Source organism: Sciurus vulgaris (assembly GCF_902686455.1).
Source record: "Sciurus vulgaris genome assembly, chromosome: 3".
NCBI classification, from domain to species: Eukaryota; Metazoa; Chordata; class Mammalia; order Rodentia; family Sciuridae; genus Sciurus; species Sciurus vulgaris.
Window position 1 is genome coordinate 128686213 of NC_136463.1, and position 14175 is coordinate 128700387.

At 34.6% G+C, this 14175-nt stretch overlaps 1 protein-coding gene across 4 annotated transcripts in view; it reads right to left on the bottom strand.

The window, feature by feature from the left end:
- The window catches only part of CHN1 (chimerin 1), a 169317-nt gene that overhangs the window by 120980 nt on the left and 34162 nt on the right, over positions 1-14175 (bottom strand). For 2 of the 4 annotated variants that reach the window (XM_079135043.1, XM_079135042.1), the window contains exons 3-4: positions 8970-9008; positions 4675-4734 (exon numbers count right to left, since the gene is read on the bottom strand). In XM_079135043.1, the coding sequence (XP_078991169.1) occupies positions 4675-4734; positions 8970-9008 (99 nt within the window). Of the gene's footprint in view, positions 1-1697; positions 1728-3160; positions 3179-4674; positions 4735-8969; positions 9009-14175 lie in introns of those variants that run through there. The other 2 variants (XM_079135044.1, XM_079135045.1) reach the window with 2 other exon arrangements.

Sequence of the window (14175 nt, forward strand, 5' to 3'; positions counted from 1 at the left end):
ATTAACTTTTCTCTTTTTTCTCACCACATTTAGTTGAGAAAAACATAGTGATCCAAATCCTCTGTTAAATACATGAGGCCAAACATTAACTAGAATTCAGGACCTTTATCCTTAGTGTTTATCACGCCCAATAACCTTCAGATCTTCCAAATCAAATAATCACTTAATCAAGCCTAAGACTAAAACTTTCTTCCTTAAAGAAGTAATTTTAGACTAAATCTATTCCACTCTGATTAATCCTTTATTACAAATGGATATCCTTGTTAATTGTTACATAGAAATTTAACTTAATAGAATGAGCCAGGTCATCAGGATTGGTGGTTTAAAATTTCAGTGTCACTATAAACCTAATCATTATACTAATATTGGATATGAATATAATTTCCTTAAAAGAAGACAATTATCCCTATTTAGTTACTTATGTTTAATTATCACTGGGGAAAACAGAAAGATATAGTCAAATATAGAAATAACCTATTACCTCTAATTTTCAAAATAAAGATACATATTTTACATATCCATACTTAATCTTCACTAACAATCAAATTTAAAAATTAAAGACTGCAATATTCAAATATGTAAGGATGGTTACAATATGGAAAAAGAGTTGGTCCACAGTAAATCTTTTGCACACAGAGCAGCATTCTCTGCCCTCCAATTTACCATTAAAATTTGTTTGTAGCCGCTTGGTAAGTTGAGGCAGGAGGAACACAAGTGCAAAGCCAGGTTCAGCATCTTGAGGCCCTAAGTAACTTAGTGAGATCCCATCTCAAAATAACCAATAAAAAATGGTCTGCAGATGTGTCTCAGTGGTTAAGTGCCCTTAGGCTCAAACCCTGGTACCAAAAAAATTTTTTTAAATAAAATAAAAACTAGATTGCTGATTTCTTTGTAAAAGAATATTCAACCAGAGTGAAAATAAGCACTACATTCTTCAATTTAAGAAATAAAATGGCAATTGTACAATTTGTTTTTCTGACTTCCCTATGCTTATATGCCTGACTTTAACCAACAGTATAGAATGTGAATGGTCTAATTCCTCAGATGATGGCAGTATTTGGCCAATCACATCACAAAGCTAAATCAGAAGAAATTATTTTCAGAGACTCTCAGAGTCATCTACTCCTCCAGTATTCTACATTGTATCTGCACCAAGGTGGCTCACCGGAAGGCTATACACTTAGCCCACATCAGCTTAGCCCTTTAAAAATGAACTTCACTGACCTGTTGTTCCTTAATGCCAACTGAATTTTTATTAAAGGAATTTAGTTCAGGAAAAAACAGGATCATATTAGCTTTACTGATCTTTAAAGAGTTATATAATTTATTACTATGAAAAACTTTTCACACAATTACATCTATCCTTAATCAGCATTGCAATAAACTCCTCGAGTTTTCTATTTTTATTCCTTTTATTATATTTTCATTCGTGTGGCTTCAAATTCTTTAGAGAAAGGCATAGTATAGCTATTTCTCAATAAAGATAATGGTGCTATGAATAAATCCTTCATGTAATACTGTCAATATCTCATTTTCAGTGAAAAGTTTAAAAAGTTATGTCTAGACAGAACATGAAACAAAATGGAAAATTTTATTTGATAGTATTTTAAAGTTCTTGCTACATGTAAAATTAATCATTCTTGATGGTGGCACAGTATCAATGAAATTCAATCAAGCACTACATACTGCATACTTACATATCCAGACTGTATATTCTCCAAATAAACTGCAACTGGACAAAAAACAATCTCATGAAAGTCCTGCTGAATTTTGTAAACTTGGTTCTTTTTGTAACTATACACTTCCAAAGCTGTAGTGTTTAAACAAGATGTCACAAAGATAAAATTCCATTTTTACATTTTTATCCATGAAGCAACTCTTTTCAATAATGTATCACCTAAATAAGTTAGATTCTATTCTATTTCATACACAGCCTATATTCAAATTTCTTGAATTGTGCTCAAAATTTATAGATTTTAAACACACACACACACACAGATATACATATATGTATGTATGTGTATGTACACACACAACTTCAGAATTCAGTCAAGGTGCATACACTGAATTTAGTTACTACTTTTCTTTTGTCTCCTTTAATTTTCTATGGTCTCACTACTGTTTCACATTTTATGATAATGACATTATTTATAATCCCAAATAAATGTGTTAGAGAATGTACATATACTGGATTTGTCAGATTCATAATTCATGATTTGATTTTAGTTCAACATTTTTGACAGAATACAGGTAACATTGTATGCATCCACTGTATAACTTCTGGAGGCATGTGTCTCAGGATGCGTGTGTCAATTTGTTCGACTAGAAGTAATACTAAATTAGTTAAGAGTATTATTACCAGATCTCCCCATTATAAGGGTGGGTTTTTCTCTTTGCGATTAATAAATAATTGGTGGTTTGATATATTGAGACCATGTGAATATACTATCCTGTTCAATTATAGGCTTTCACTCATGGTTTTAACATCTAATTATGATTCTTGTTATAGTCAAATAAAAGTGTAAACTAGTGATTTATAATTTTATCATTCTTTCTACATTTTAACTGCCATTTCCCTGTAAAGAACAACTTTACATTTCCCCCTTCTTTTTCACCTTTTTGTATTGGGATGGGTTATTATTTTTAAAATTTTTTGATTAATTAAAAATTTCAAATGATACTTTAGTATCATTATGAACTTATGAATTATTTCATTCAGTGTATTAAAATCAATTACTGTAATACTATCATTATTTTTTTTCTTTTATTTCTAACGTACTGAGGATTGAACCCTAGGGCATCCTACACTGAGCTACATTCCAGTCCTTTTTAGAGACAGGGTCTCACTAAATTGCTCCAGGGGGCCTAGAACTTCTGATCCTCCTGCCTGTGCTTCCTGAATAGCTGGGATTAGAGGCATGCACCATCATGCCCACCTCATTATTCTTTTACATGTTCAAATTGTCCCATATTTTCTTGTGGGAATCCTTCAAGCAGGCTTCTGTGTCTTTTTGACATGTCCCCATTGGATTATGAGCATTTCCTTGCTTTCTAACATAACAAAATGTTCAAGGATTTCTTCCCCACAGTCTGGAATCAGGAATTTCTCTGGCTCCTTTTAGGAGGAAATATTTCAAAACCAAAATCTAGGCATTCTTACCATGGAACCACAGCATCCCTTTCCATTGTCTGAGAAAGAAAACACATTTTTAAAAGTCCACAAATTCATATTAAATAGCACAATTCAAACTGAATGGCACAATACTCTCCCCAACTTTGTCTCATTCCTTCTTTATATCTCTTAAGAACCCTGGTCCCATAAAAATCCAAAATAATTACTCATTTGCTCTATCTTATGCTATAGATAAATAATTTCAGGATTATTAGACAAATATCACTACCAAAAACATAGATACTATGTATAGTTAAAGATGATCTTTTTTTTTTTTTGGGTCCCTCTAGGTTGGTATAGTCAGAATGCTTAAAAGCTACTTAAGTTTTCTGATAATTATGTAATAAATTGTTATAATCTTAGTTTTTTAATCACTTATTTAATTTTGTTAGTTGAATCTGTGAAACATTTACATAATTCAAAAGTCACAACAACATATATAAAAATATATCCTCAGAAGTCTCACTGCCATCCCTTCCCCTCCCCAGTTTTACCCACCCCTTCCTTATAATGGCTATTTCGCTGGTCTCTGATTAATTCTTCCTGTGTTTCTCTTTTGCAAAATTAAGTTTCATTTTCTTATTTTCCATTCTTCCTTACTACAAAGAACCATATATACTATATACCTGTACTGTTTCCTACCATTCCATATTGATTCAGAGGCATATTCCTTGTTCTTTTTACCATTATATTCTATTCAATAAGTCTCCTTTGTATATTTAGTTTTGTCCCCAGTGTTCTGCTATTACTAACAATCCTGCAATGAAAACTTTGAGCATATGTTCTTCCACATGTGAACAGGTCATTCACCATGGTAAATCCCTAGAAACTGAAGTAGGTCAAAGGGCAAATTTAGGTATAGTTTTGTTAAGTATTACAAAGTTCTCATAAAGCCATAATATTTCATATTCCCATTAGCAATGTGTAAAAGTACCTATTTTCTCATAGGCTGGTCAATTAAGTGTAAGTACACTGTAAGTTTTTGAATTTCTACCAGGCTACAAAGTGAAAATGGCCTTTCTATGTATTTTCATTTGCATTTTTCTTGATTTAGCAACTAGTTGAATGTCTTTTCATATATTGTCATATGTGGTATCTTCTGGTGAATTATCCATGCCTTGTTCATTTTTTATATCAAGATTTGTTATATCTTTCTTTCAATGGAAAAAAATTCCAATAATCTTAAAATAACACCTTCAAACTATGTTTTTAAAAATAAAGAATGGAACATAAAATATGAAATTGCTGAATTAAAATAAATTCACTGAATATACTAGCATCACTTAAAACTACACTATCATATTCCATATGATGTTTGGAATAGTCCATAAAGGAGTGGCAATTACATCAAGTAAAATGTTAAGAAAAATGCATTCAAGTAACAATTTTACAATGACAACAAACATACTTGATCAATCTTCAAAGAACCAAGCCTCTGGTGAAGGTCAAAGTTTGGAAAACAAACGACAGATAAGAATTTTGTTGTAATGGTTTCAGTATACCTACCTCACAAGTACATGTAATTCTTCGAGGATGAGGAGCTTCCTGTTGTAGCTGATATACTGTGAGAAGGCAGAAATGAAAGATCAGTTTCCCTTATGTAGACCTTAGGAACACATTAGGGATAACAAACTGGCTGATGTCTATATTCAAAAGAAAATTGGTATAGTCCTATTTGCTATTACATTAAATTATGCTGTGAACAAAACAAAAAGCACAAATAAAAATAAATTTAGTGTAAGTTTAAGAGCAAGCACAAAACAAAATCTAAATCCACATAAATATCTTTTTACCTTATAACAAATCAGTGCTGGATACTTAGCTGTTCTCTATAATCTGTCCTTTATTTTTTCTAATTTATTGTGGCTATATTAAAGCATACCTCTGAGATAAATCATCAATGTTGTTAAACTTGAAACTAAAACTAGGACTAATAGGCTAGAAATAACACATACATTTATATTTCGAGCATCTATCTTCAAATATAATCTCCCCTAAAAGCAAATTTTGGAGACAAAAAAACTACTACTTATTCACTTCATACCACCAGGTATTCATTCACTTATGCCACAGGATTAAATGCAGCACGAGAACGAATTCACCTACTAAATTAACTTGCCAAAAGAGCTGATAAGTTTAAGTGTATCTGAAAATGGATCAGTGAAAATTATACTGATACCAATGACCTACTTTCAGTCTTGCTTACTTCAGGATTTTTTATTTAAAATGAAAAATGAATGAATGGGATGTGTGGCTGTTGAAACAGGTATGTTTAAACTTGTTCATCTCTTGATTTATTTTTCTGTTTCTAAATATATAAGCACATACAAATGGATTTAAATTAATACTGTAGTTAAATACTTAGATGTTTTGTCAACATAACATTAAACTATCCAAACATCTGATATTATCAGATAATGCATGACTCATTTTAACTGGATATCATTATATTGGTTCCATCTCTGACCATTTTCATTCATATATGCCAATGGTACATATATAAAATTAGACTTTATGTATACATATATAATTAGACTATATGCATATGTTTATATACATATATAACATATACTGAGAACATACATAGACACACTACTCTATATTGCTACCACTGTAAGTCAGTGACTTAAAATAATTTCTGCCACAGAGAAAGTGCTCAATAAAGAATAGCTATCATTACATATAGGTGATTGATACTAATACATATAATCCCTATAATAATATTTTATTACCAGGATACATTTAAGTTCATCACTAAGTTATTACATCAGGGTAATGCTATAATTTAAGAGGAACCAAGAAGATACACTTTTCATGTTTGAAAACTAAAAAATAAAAATAAAAATAAATAGGGTTGGGGGATATAACTCAGTAGTACAGTGCTTACCTATCAAACGTGAGACCATAGTGCAGTCCCCAGTAATACAAAAATATATAAATAAATGAATAACAAAAGTACTTCCTCAGTAATGTTTGAAATTCTACTGATAGAAACGTATTCCTTTGCCTTTTTTCTCATGGCTGCAAAAATTCCTGAGAGGTATACGTTAAAATAATTTTATTTTATTTTATTTTTTTTGTTTTGTTTTGTTTTTTGCAGGCTGGGGATCGAACCCAGGGCCTTGTGCTTGCAAGGCAAGCACTCTACCGACTGAGCTATCTCCCCAGCCCTAAAATAATTTTAGATGCTCATATTTCATTGTGAGAGTGTCTATCAAAAATGCAACTCTGGCCAGGCATGGTGGTACACACCTGTAATCCTGCTTGAGAGACTGAGGCAGGAGGATGGCAAGTTCAAAGATAGCTTCAGCAACTTAGCGAGGCCCTAAGCAACTCAGTGAGACCCTGTCTCTAAATAATATACAAAAAAGAGCTGGGAATGTGACTCAGTGGTTAAGGTCCCCGAGATCAATTCCCAGTACCAAAAAAAAAAAAAAAAAAAACCCAAAACAAAACTGTAACGGGGCATGGTGGCACATGCCTATAATTCAGTTATTCTGTAGGCTAAGGTAGAAGAATCTTAAGTTCTAGGTCAGCCTCAGCAACTTAGTGAGGCCCTTTCTGGAAATTAAAAAAAAAAAGGGCTGGGAGTGTAGCTCAGTGGTAGAATGACCTGGGGTTCAATCCCTAGTACCAAAAAAAAAAAAAAAAAAGAAAACCAAAAAAACAAACAAAAAAAACCCTCTTGTGAATATAATTTTATTAGAGATTAAAGAGATGAAGCAAGAAAAGTTAATTCTGAGACAAAGAAGGGAAGAAAATATTGAAATTAAAAAAAATTAAAATGGTGGGTGTGGGTGTGGAGGAGTACCAGGTATTAAACCCAGGGGCATTTTATCACAGAACTACAACCTTAGTCCTTTTAGGAAGACTGAGCCTCACTTAGTTGCTGAGGCTGGCCTCAGACTTGTGATTCCCCTGACTCAGTCTATTGGGTCACTGGGATTTGGCCCTGATAGTTAAAAGAGTCCAAGGATATCTGTAAATCAATATTCTCCCTTAAGGAAAGGCAAAACATGATTTGTAAGAATGGAGGATTCCTTAGGACCATTCCTCCATACTAGTTACTGTGAACAGAAGATGAAAATCCAGATCATGTTTCAGCTTTTATCAGTAGTTCTCAAAAGATTAGTTGTTTTCCTTTGTCAATAAAATGCTCTGGAAAGTAATAAAATGCTCTGGAAAGTACCGTCACCCATAAAAACTCACGATAACTGAGTCTAGAAGAACATCAGAAGTTACCAGAGTTGGGGCTGAGGATATAGCTCAGTTGGTAGAATGCTTGCTTCACACACACAAGGCCCTGGGTTCAAATCCTGGACCACCAAAAAAAGTTTCCAGAGCAAGGTAAATGTTGACTGTGATTCAAAAGTATACTGTAGTACCTGGTAAGCATCAGGAAGCATTTAACTATTCCGTAAGCAAACATTATGTTAAGCCCATAGGACCACTGTCACATGAAAACTGAACCAGGTTTCACCCTCTTTTCATCATTTTCAAAAGGTATAATTGTTTGATTTCTTTTTGTCCTTCTAGTTGCCCCAAAGGCTACAGTTCTGTTTCTCAGAGAGTTTTTATTCTTTGAACTTCACTCACAAGAGAAAAAACAATTTCCAGCAGGAGGGAAAAATCACCAATTGCAATATTTACAAACTATTCATATTTTACTATTATAATTAGCCCAAAGTGGCAATTTATTAAAATAAAATTATCTCTTATTCTGGGAACAAAAATCAATGAGAACCTGAATTACTTCTTTAGTCAGGAAATTTGAGCAACTTAAAAACATCCATGTTTAGAATAACTCTCCACCTTTACAAAGATGTTAATATTAGGTTGCTTATTCAATAACAGACAACATACAAAAAACTTACAGTACTGTTTCTGTAATAGTACATAGTTTTTTTAAAAAAACTACTTTGATTATACTAACTTTATAAAAATAAGGAATCTCAGGGCTGAGGTTATGGCTCAGTGGCAGAGCGCTTGCCTAGCATATGTGAGGCACGAGGTTCGATCCTCAGCACTACGTAAAAATAATAAAATAAACAACTACAAAAAAAAACTTTTAAAAAAATCAGGAATCTTTTTTGCTTAATAAATGGTATTATCTAGGAAAGAAGGAAAAATGAATTAAGAACCTCAGTTCTCTCAAAGAAATATTTATTCTAATGCAAAGTTTAAAGAACAATATAGGAATCTAACACCCTTCTTGCATTTGCCTAGCATGTGTGAGGACCTGACATAAAAAAGGAAAGGATAGCCACACTTCCACACTTTGAGAAAACTATTATTTAAAAAAACCACTTTTCTTTTGCATCTTTTCACTCATTTTTTCTATTAACACAGCTTCCTGACTTCTCATCATTTATATATTCCTTTTGTCTTATAAAGAATCAGGATCATGGGCTGGGGAGATAGCTCAGTTGGTAGAGTGGTTGCCTTAAAGCACGAGGCCCTGGGTTCGATCTCCAGCACCACAAAAAAAAAAAAAAAAAAAAAAAAAAAAAAATTCTCAGCTCCTCCTTGCACTGGTCTTATCAGTCATCCAAAACAAGTGATCTCAGGGTCTACTACATGGAATTCTGTGACTTCTGACATACCAATAGTATACTGATCTTGTGGAAACACTTGTACCACAATTATTTCTTTTACCCTATTCCCCAACTTTGTTGTGAATTAATTTTTCAATAATGGGTACATAATAGAATTGATCTTTATATCTAATGATCCCAGTATGCTTATGTTACTTATAACACACTATATCCCACATGATTAGATTTATTTGTATACTTACAGTAAGATTTCCAAACAGGAGGTCTATATTCATCTGTATCTGAAAGAATAAATATCAAATTAATATGACTGAATATTTATATTTTGTAAAAGATGCTTCAATCTTTAATTCATTTAATATATGTCAGTTGAACTCAATTTGTCCTAGACATTGCACTAGGCACTAAAGAGCATTCAAAGGTTTTTTAAGCCTTGGTTCTTACTTTCTTAGACTACAGTTTTACAAAAATGTTCAAAGAATTTACTGTATTCATTAATTTTTACAGCTGGTACTCATTTCTTAGAGCCCCAATGTAATACTCAATAGTCATTATTTATTGGGGCTTACTGATTGTTTCACTGAAAGAGCTCTAAGTCATTAGAATTTTTCTTTTTCAGTCAAACTGACCAGATAATTTTAACTTCCAGAAATGTAGAGCATTTCTCTACTCTCTCACCCCACCCCCCGCCGTTCTGTTTGGGGATTCCTGTGTAACAGGTCTTAGTAACATGAAAAGAGAAGAATAGCAAGGTATCACAGATCCTAGTCCCCACCTGTCCTGGACAACCAAAGCCAGGAAATGAGAAACCTCCATGGAAGAGAGTGTCTCCTGGGAACCACAAAGAACAAGGAGGTGAACATCTGCCTTCCAGTCCATTTCCCTCACTTTGGTTGAGTGCAATAAGAGAGACTGTGGAGAGGGAAGGAAGACAAACACATGAGGGAGATGAATTAATTTAGAGAAAGGGAACAAGACAGTGTGGTCTGACTTCTCATCAGCAAAGCTGAGCTGAGGAATCATTCTACCAGCCAGAAGCTCTGCCTGTAAGACTATGTGGATAAACTGGAAGATCTTCATGCTTTTGGTGTAGAAAGGTAAGGCTAGTCATATCACCTGGCTCTGTTGGCATCTAACACAAAACCATTGGCAAATCTGATTCTAGAAATCTTACCCAAGGAGGCAAGAAAAATTCTAGAAAGTTTATTCAGAAGGTTAAACAGAAAGCTCAAAATGGTCATGAAATCAAAACATTCAGACTTCAATCCCCAAACTTTAAAATGTAACCTCACACTTGGTTTATGATGTGTTATCACAAACCACACAAACACTCCGAGTCAGACACACACAGAAGGACTCCAAATACGGGGCATTTAAGTACATAAAGAGAAAATTCTGAGTCACATGGAGCCCAGAAGTGTTCAAATATGTTTGCTTAAAGAACAAATAAAAAATTACATGAATAAATGGACAATGAAGTAATGGCAGCAAATACAGTTTATTCTCATTTATTGTAGTAGTTATATTCTATAAATCACCACAAACATTAAATTTAGTAGCAAAGACTGAACCACTGCTCTTAAGGGAAACAGCGTTAGGTTCCTGTGTGCCTCTGGTCACAGCATTTTCATTAACCAACCAATAATAGCGTTGCTTTATGTGTGTTTCTCTAAAGACTCCTTGTTTAGTATATGCTTTTGATTCATTAACATTGGTCTCACAGCCAACAGCCACTGTAACTCATGCCTGCAAGAAGCTTCTATCCATGAGATACTACAGCCTCTTTGCGCTTAGGAACACAAGGCAGCACCACAGCACTATGCTTGGGGGCCACTTTAAACAGCAGAATCACCACCAACAACAACAACCAAAAAAACCCACAAAAATGCAAAACTTGTGGCACTAAGCAGACCACAAAAAGGATTCTTCACAGGGTGAAAAATGAAACAAGAAAGTGGACTTTTTTCTGATCCTAGTTTGGAACAGGCAAGTCAAACAAATTTTTTTACAGCTCTGTGAATATTTGTAAATAACTACAAAAAACACTGCAAGCATTTGTTCCAGGTTTACAAGTAAATGCTAGTGAGTAGGCAAATTTACAAATACCTAACCTATGCATAATAAAGACTGGTTGTTTATAGAAAGCCATTATTTAGGGAAAATGCTACTACAAGTGAACTTGCCCAGTGATGATAAAAAGTCAGAATGATGCTGGATGTGTTGGTGCACTCCTGGAATCCCAGCAACTCGGGTGGCTGAGGTAGGAGGATTGCAGGTTTGAAGCCAGCCTCAGCAATTTGGCGAGGTTGTAAGCAAACTAGTAAAACCCTGTTTCAAAATAAAAATTTTTTTTAAAGGGCTGGGGATGTGGCTCAGTGGTTAAGTGCCCTTGGGTTCAATCTCTAGTCCCGCCAAAAAGTCAGAATGAAACATGACCTTAATGCAGTGACACACACACACATACATTTCCTCTGCTAGGGTATATGTGTACGTTTACATGGAAGGGACTAATTATATTGAGCTTTGTCTGAATAAGAAAATCATAAGTAATTCATTTGTATTTTTTCCAAAACTACAGAATTTCTGTCTGAGCATTCAAGTCATTTTCACAATCTCACTGATGATAAACTGATGACTGCTACTACACTGTCATTCAATTCTAAGAAGGAGGATGTGTGGTTTATAACAGGAGAATATAAATTCACTCTCTTGATTCTCACCCATAGTTCATGAGTGTACCAACCTCCCTGCCAGGCTCCGAGCTATAAACTGAAGTGATCACCAGGTGGAGGACACCCCAGGATGAGAGGAGGCATTTGACCAGATTGGAAACCTTGTGCTACAGTAAAGAATTTAGCCTCACCACTGAAAAGATCTGGCCTTTGCCCTTGGATCCCAGCAGATAATCTGACTGCCTGGATCTAGCCATAGAATAACAGTGAGATTTAGGCTGGGGCTTTTGGGTGATATCAGCTGAACAAATGGAAGGGCAACCCATTGACCAGGTATATAAAATAAAGCCCCAATAAAACCACTGAGCACTAGCTTGGGAGAGATTCTCCATTTGTGCTGTCACACATAAATATGTGAAAAGTATGCATCCTGACCAGACGGAAGAAACACAGCCAAAGCTCTACTCTTGTGTGTCTCCTGGACTCTGCCCTACATGCTTCTTCCCTTGGCCAAACTGACTGTATCCTTTCCCTGAAACAAACCATGACTGCCAGTATAAGAGTAGAGAGTTCTGTTGAGTCTAGAAAATCACAGATTCTGAATGCAACAACTTGCAATTGGTGTGAGAAGTCAGGGACGTCTTGGTGACAGAACCCTCTAACTTTGTAGTTGGCCCTAACACCATGCAGACCCTGTGCAAGTCCTGAACTTATGACCAGTGAGGGCCTCCCAGAGATCACTTTCATTTTGGTAAAAGTGAGAGAGAAATAGACTACTGCTCAAAGTCCTGACTCAGGAACTGTGTACTTAGTGCTAGACAGGGCTTTCATAGGGGAACACCAACATTTACTTGCTGTGTGACTTTGAAAAATTTACTGCCTCTCTGAATCTTAATTTCTTAAGGTAGAAAGTGGGATAAAAAATATTTAAAATGGGAATACCAACAACACAGGTTTGCTACAAGGATTAAGTTAGGTATTATATATAGTATAAAAGTACACAGCACCTAGACACCTTTATAAATAATTAGCCTCTCTTGCCATTACCAACAGTGAATTTAAGAACACAGTATTGCCACATTAGCCATGAGCTAATGTAAAACCACCTTAGTCATGTATCTCTTTACTATTTTGTTCTTCCTTGTACACTTATACCATTACAGAAGACATTTTCCAAGATGCTACAGAACACAATCATGTGGCCAAATTAGCACTCAGCAAATAGCCAAGAATTATTGGGAGAAAAGTTTAACGAGTTTCTTTTATTTTAAAACATTCTAATTATTAGTGACACTTAAGAGCTCAGTTGGGTTCTCAAAGTCTTTTCACTGGGCATGCGGCTCAGTGGTAGAGGGTTTCATTGCTAGCACCCAAAAAATAAAAACAAAAACCAAAGTCTTTTCCTAGCAATATATTTGTGCTGAGGGTGGGGGTGGAGTGTAAACTGGTGCAACTTCTCTAGAAAGCAACTGGTGATATGTGACATAAGACTGTATCCAAGGGAGGGGTCATATGAGATGCTATTTGAAGTAGACCCCTTAAAACTTGTGGATTTTTCTTATGTTTAGGGGTAGAGACCTTAGATACCTTGGCATGGATCTTTCTGTTGAGAGCAGAGTTGCTTGAACAACTCCCTTAGGAGGCAAACGGTAGGTGGGACATGCAGGGCACTGGGAGGGGGAATTTGAGAGGCTTAGGAAAGCCGCCTCAATCTCTTCATAATGCAAAATTAGTGCTAAAGGCAGTGAGCCCAGTTTTTCCAGGGAAGAAAGAAAGATTCTGGGAAGAAAGAAATATTACCCTGATCTTCAATTCCTGAAATTCGAAATTAAGAGATTTCTATAACAGAACCAAGCCCCACTCAAGTTTTCTCATGGCGGGGAGGGGGCACACAAAAAAACCCTCTTTCTCGAAGTGTGAGAGTTAATATATCACATACAATGGATGTTAAGTTAATAAGTTTTTGAATGGCCTTGGGGCATTATTCTCTCCCAAAATCATGAGGAGAAAGGTTTCTCTAATGATGATTTAGAAAAATACTTACATATTTTTAAGGAAACTATACAATGAATATATTACCTTTGTGCTAGCTGGGGAAAAAAATCTATTAAAAACAAAAAAAAAAAAAGGAAGTTAAACTATTTGTAAGACAAGGAAAACACGGAAGGTGACTCAAAGTTTCCTTTAATAAATTCCACTGGAGGCTCAAATTTGTTTTGTGTGGGCTCTTTTTTTATATTTTATTTTTTATTTGTTCTAATTAGTTACACATGATAGTAGAATGCATTTATGCATTTTGATAAATCATACATCAATGGATTATAATTTCTCATTTTTATGATTGTATATATTGTAGGATCACATGGGTCATTTGCTGGTAAACGGATGGAGTTGTGCAGACTCTTGAAAGGAACACACCACCAGAAAACTCATCTTTCTAGTCTGAGGTTTGAGATCACCCACACTTCTTTTGCACACTTAAACATCATGAAGCACTATCTTCTCTTTGAAGTCTGTGAACACTTCTTCATTACCTCTGTGGGTCTTCTGCTCCCTGTAGTAAATGAATCTGCTGAATTTCAAGTATTAATTATGGAAAAGGGAATGGTTTCTCAATTAAATTCTTTCTCTCCTGGTTAACTGGTAGAATGTCAAATCAAAGAAAATTTATCTAAACATATTTTTATCATGTTTATGAAAAATAATTCTAATTTTTCTTACCTTATAAAACTCAAAGGTACAGATTTTAAGATTTAGTATTACATTTAATCTTTTG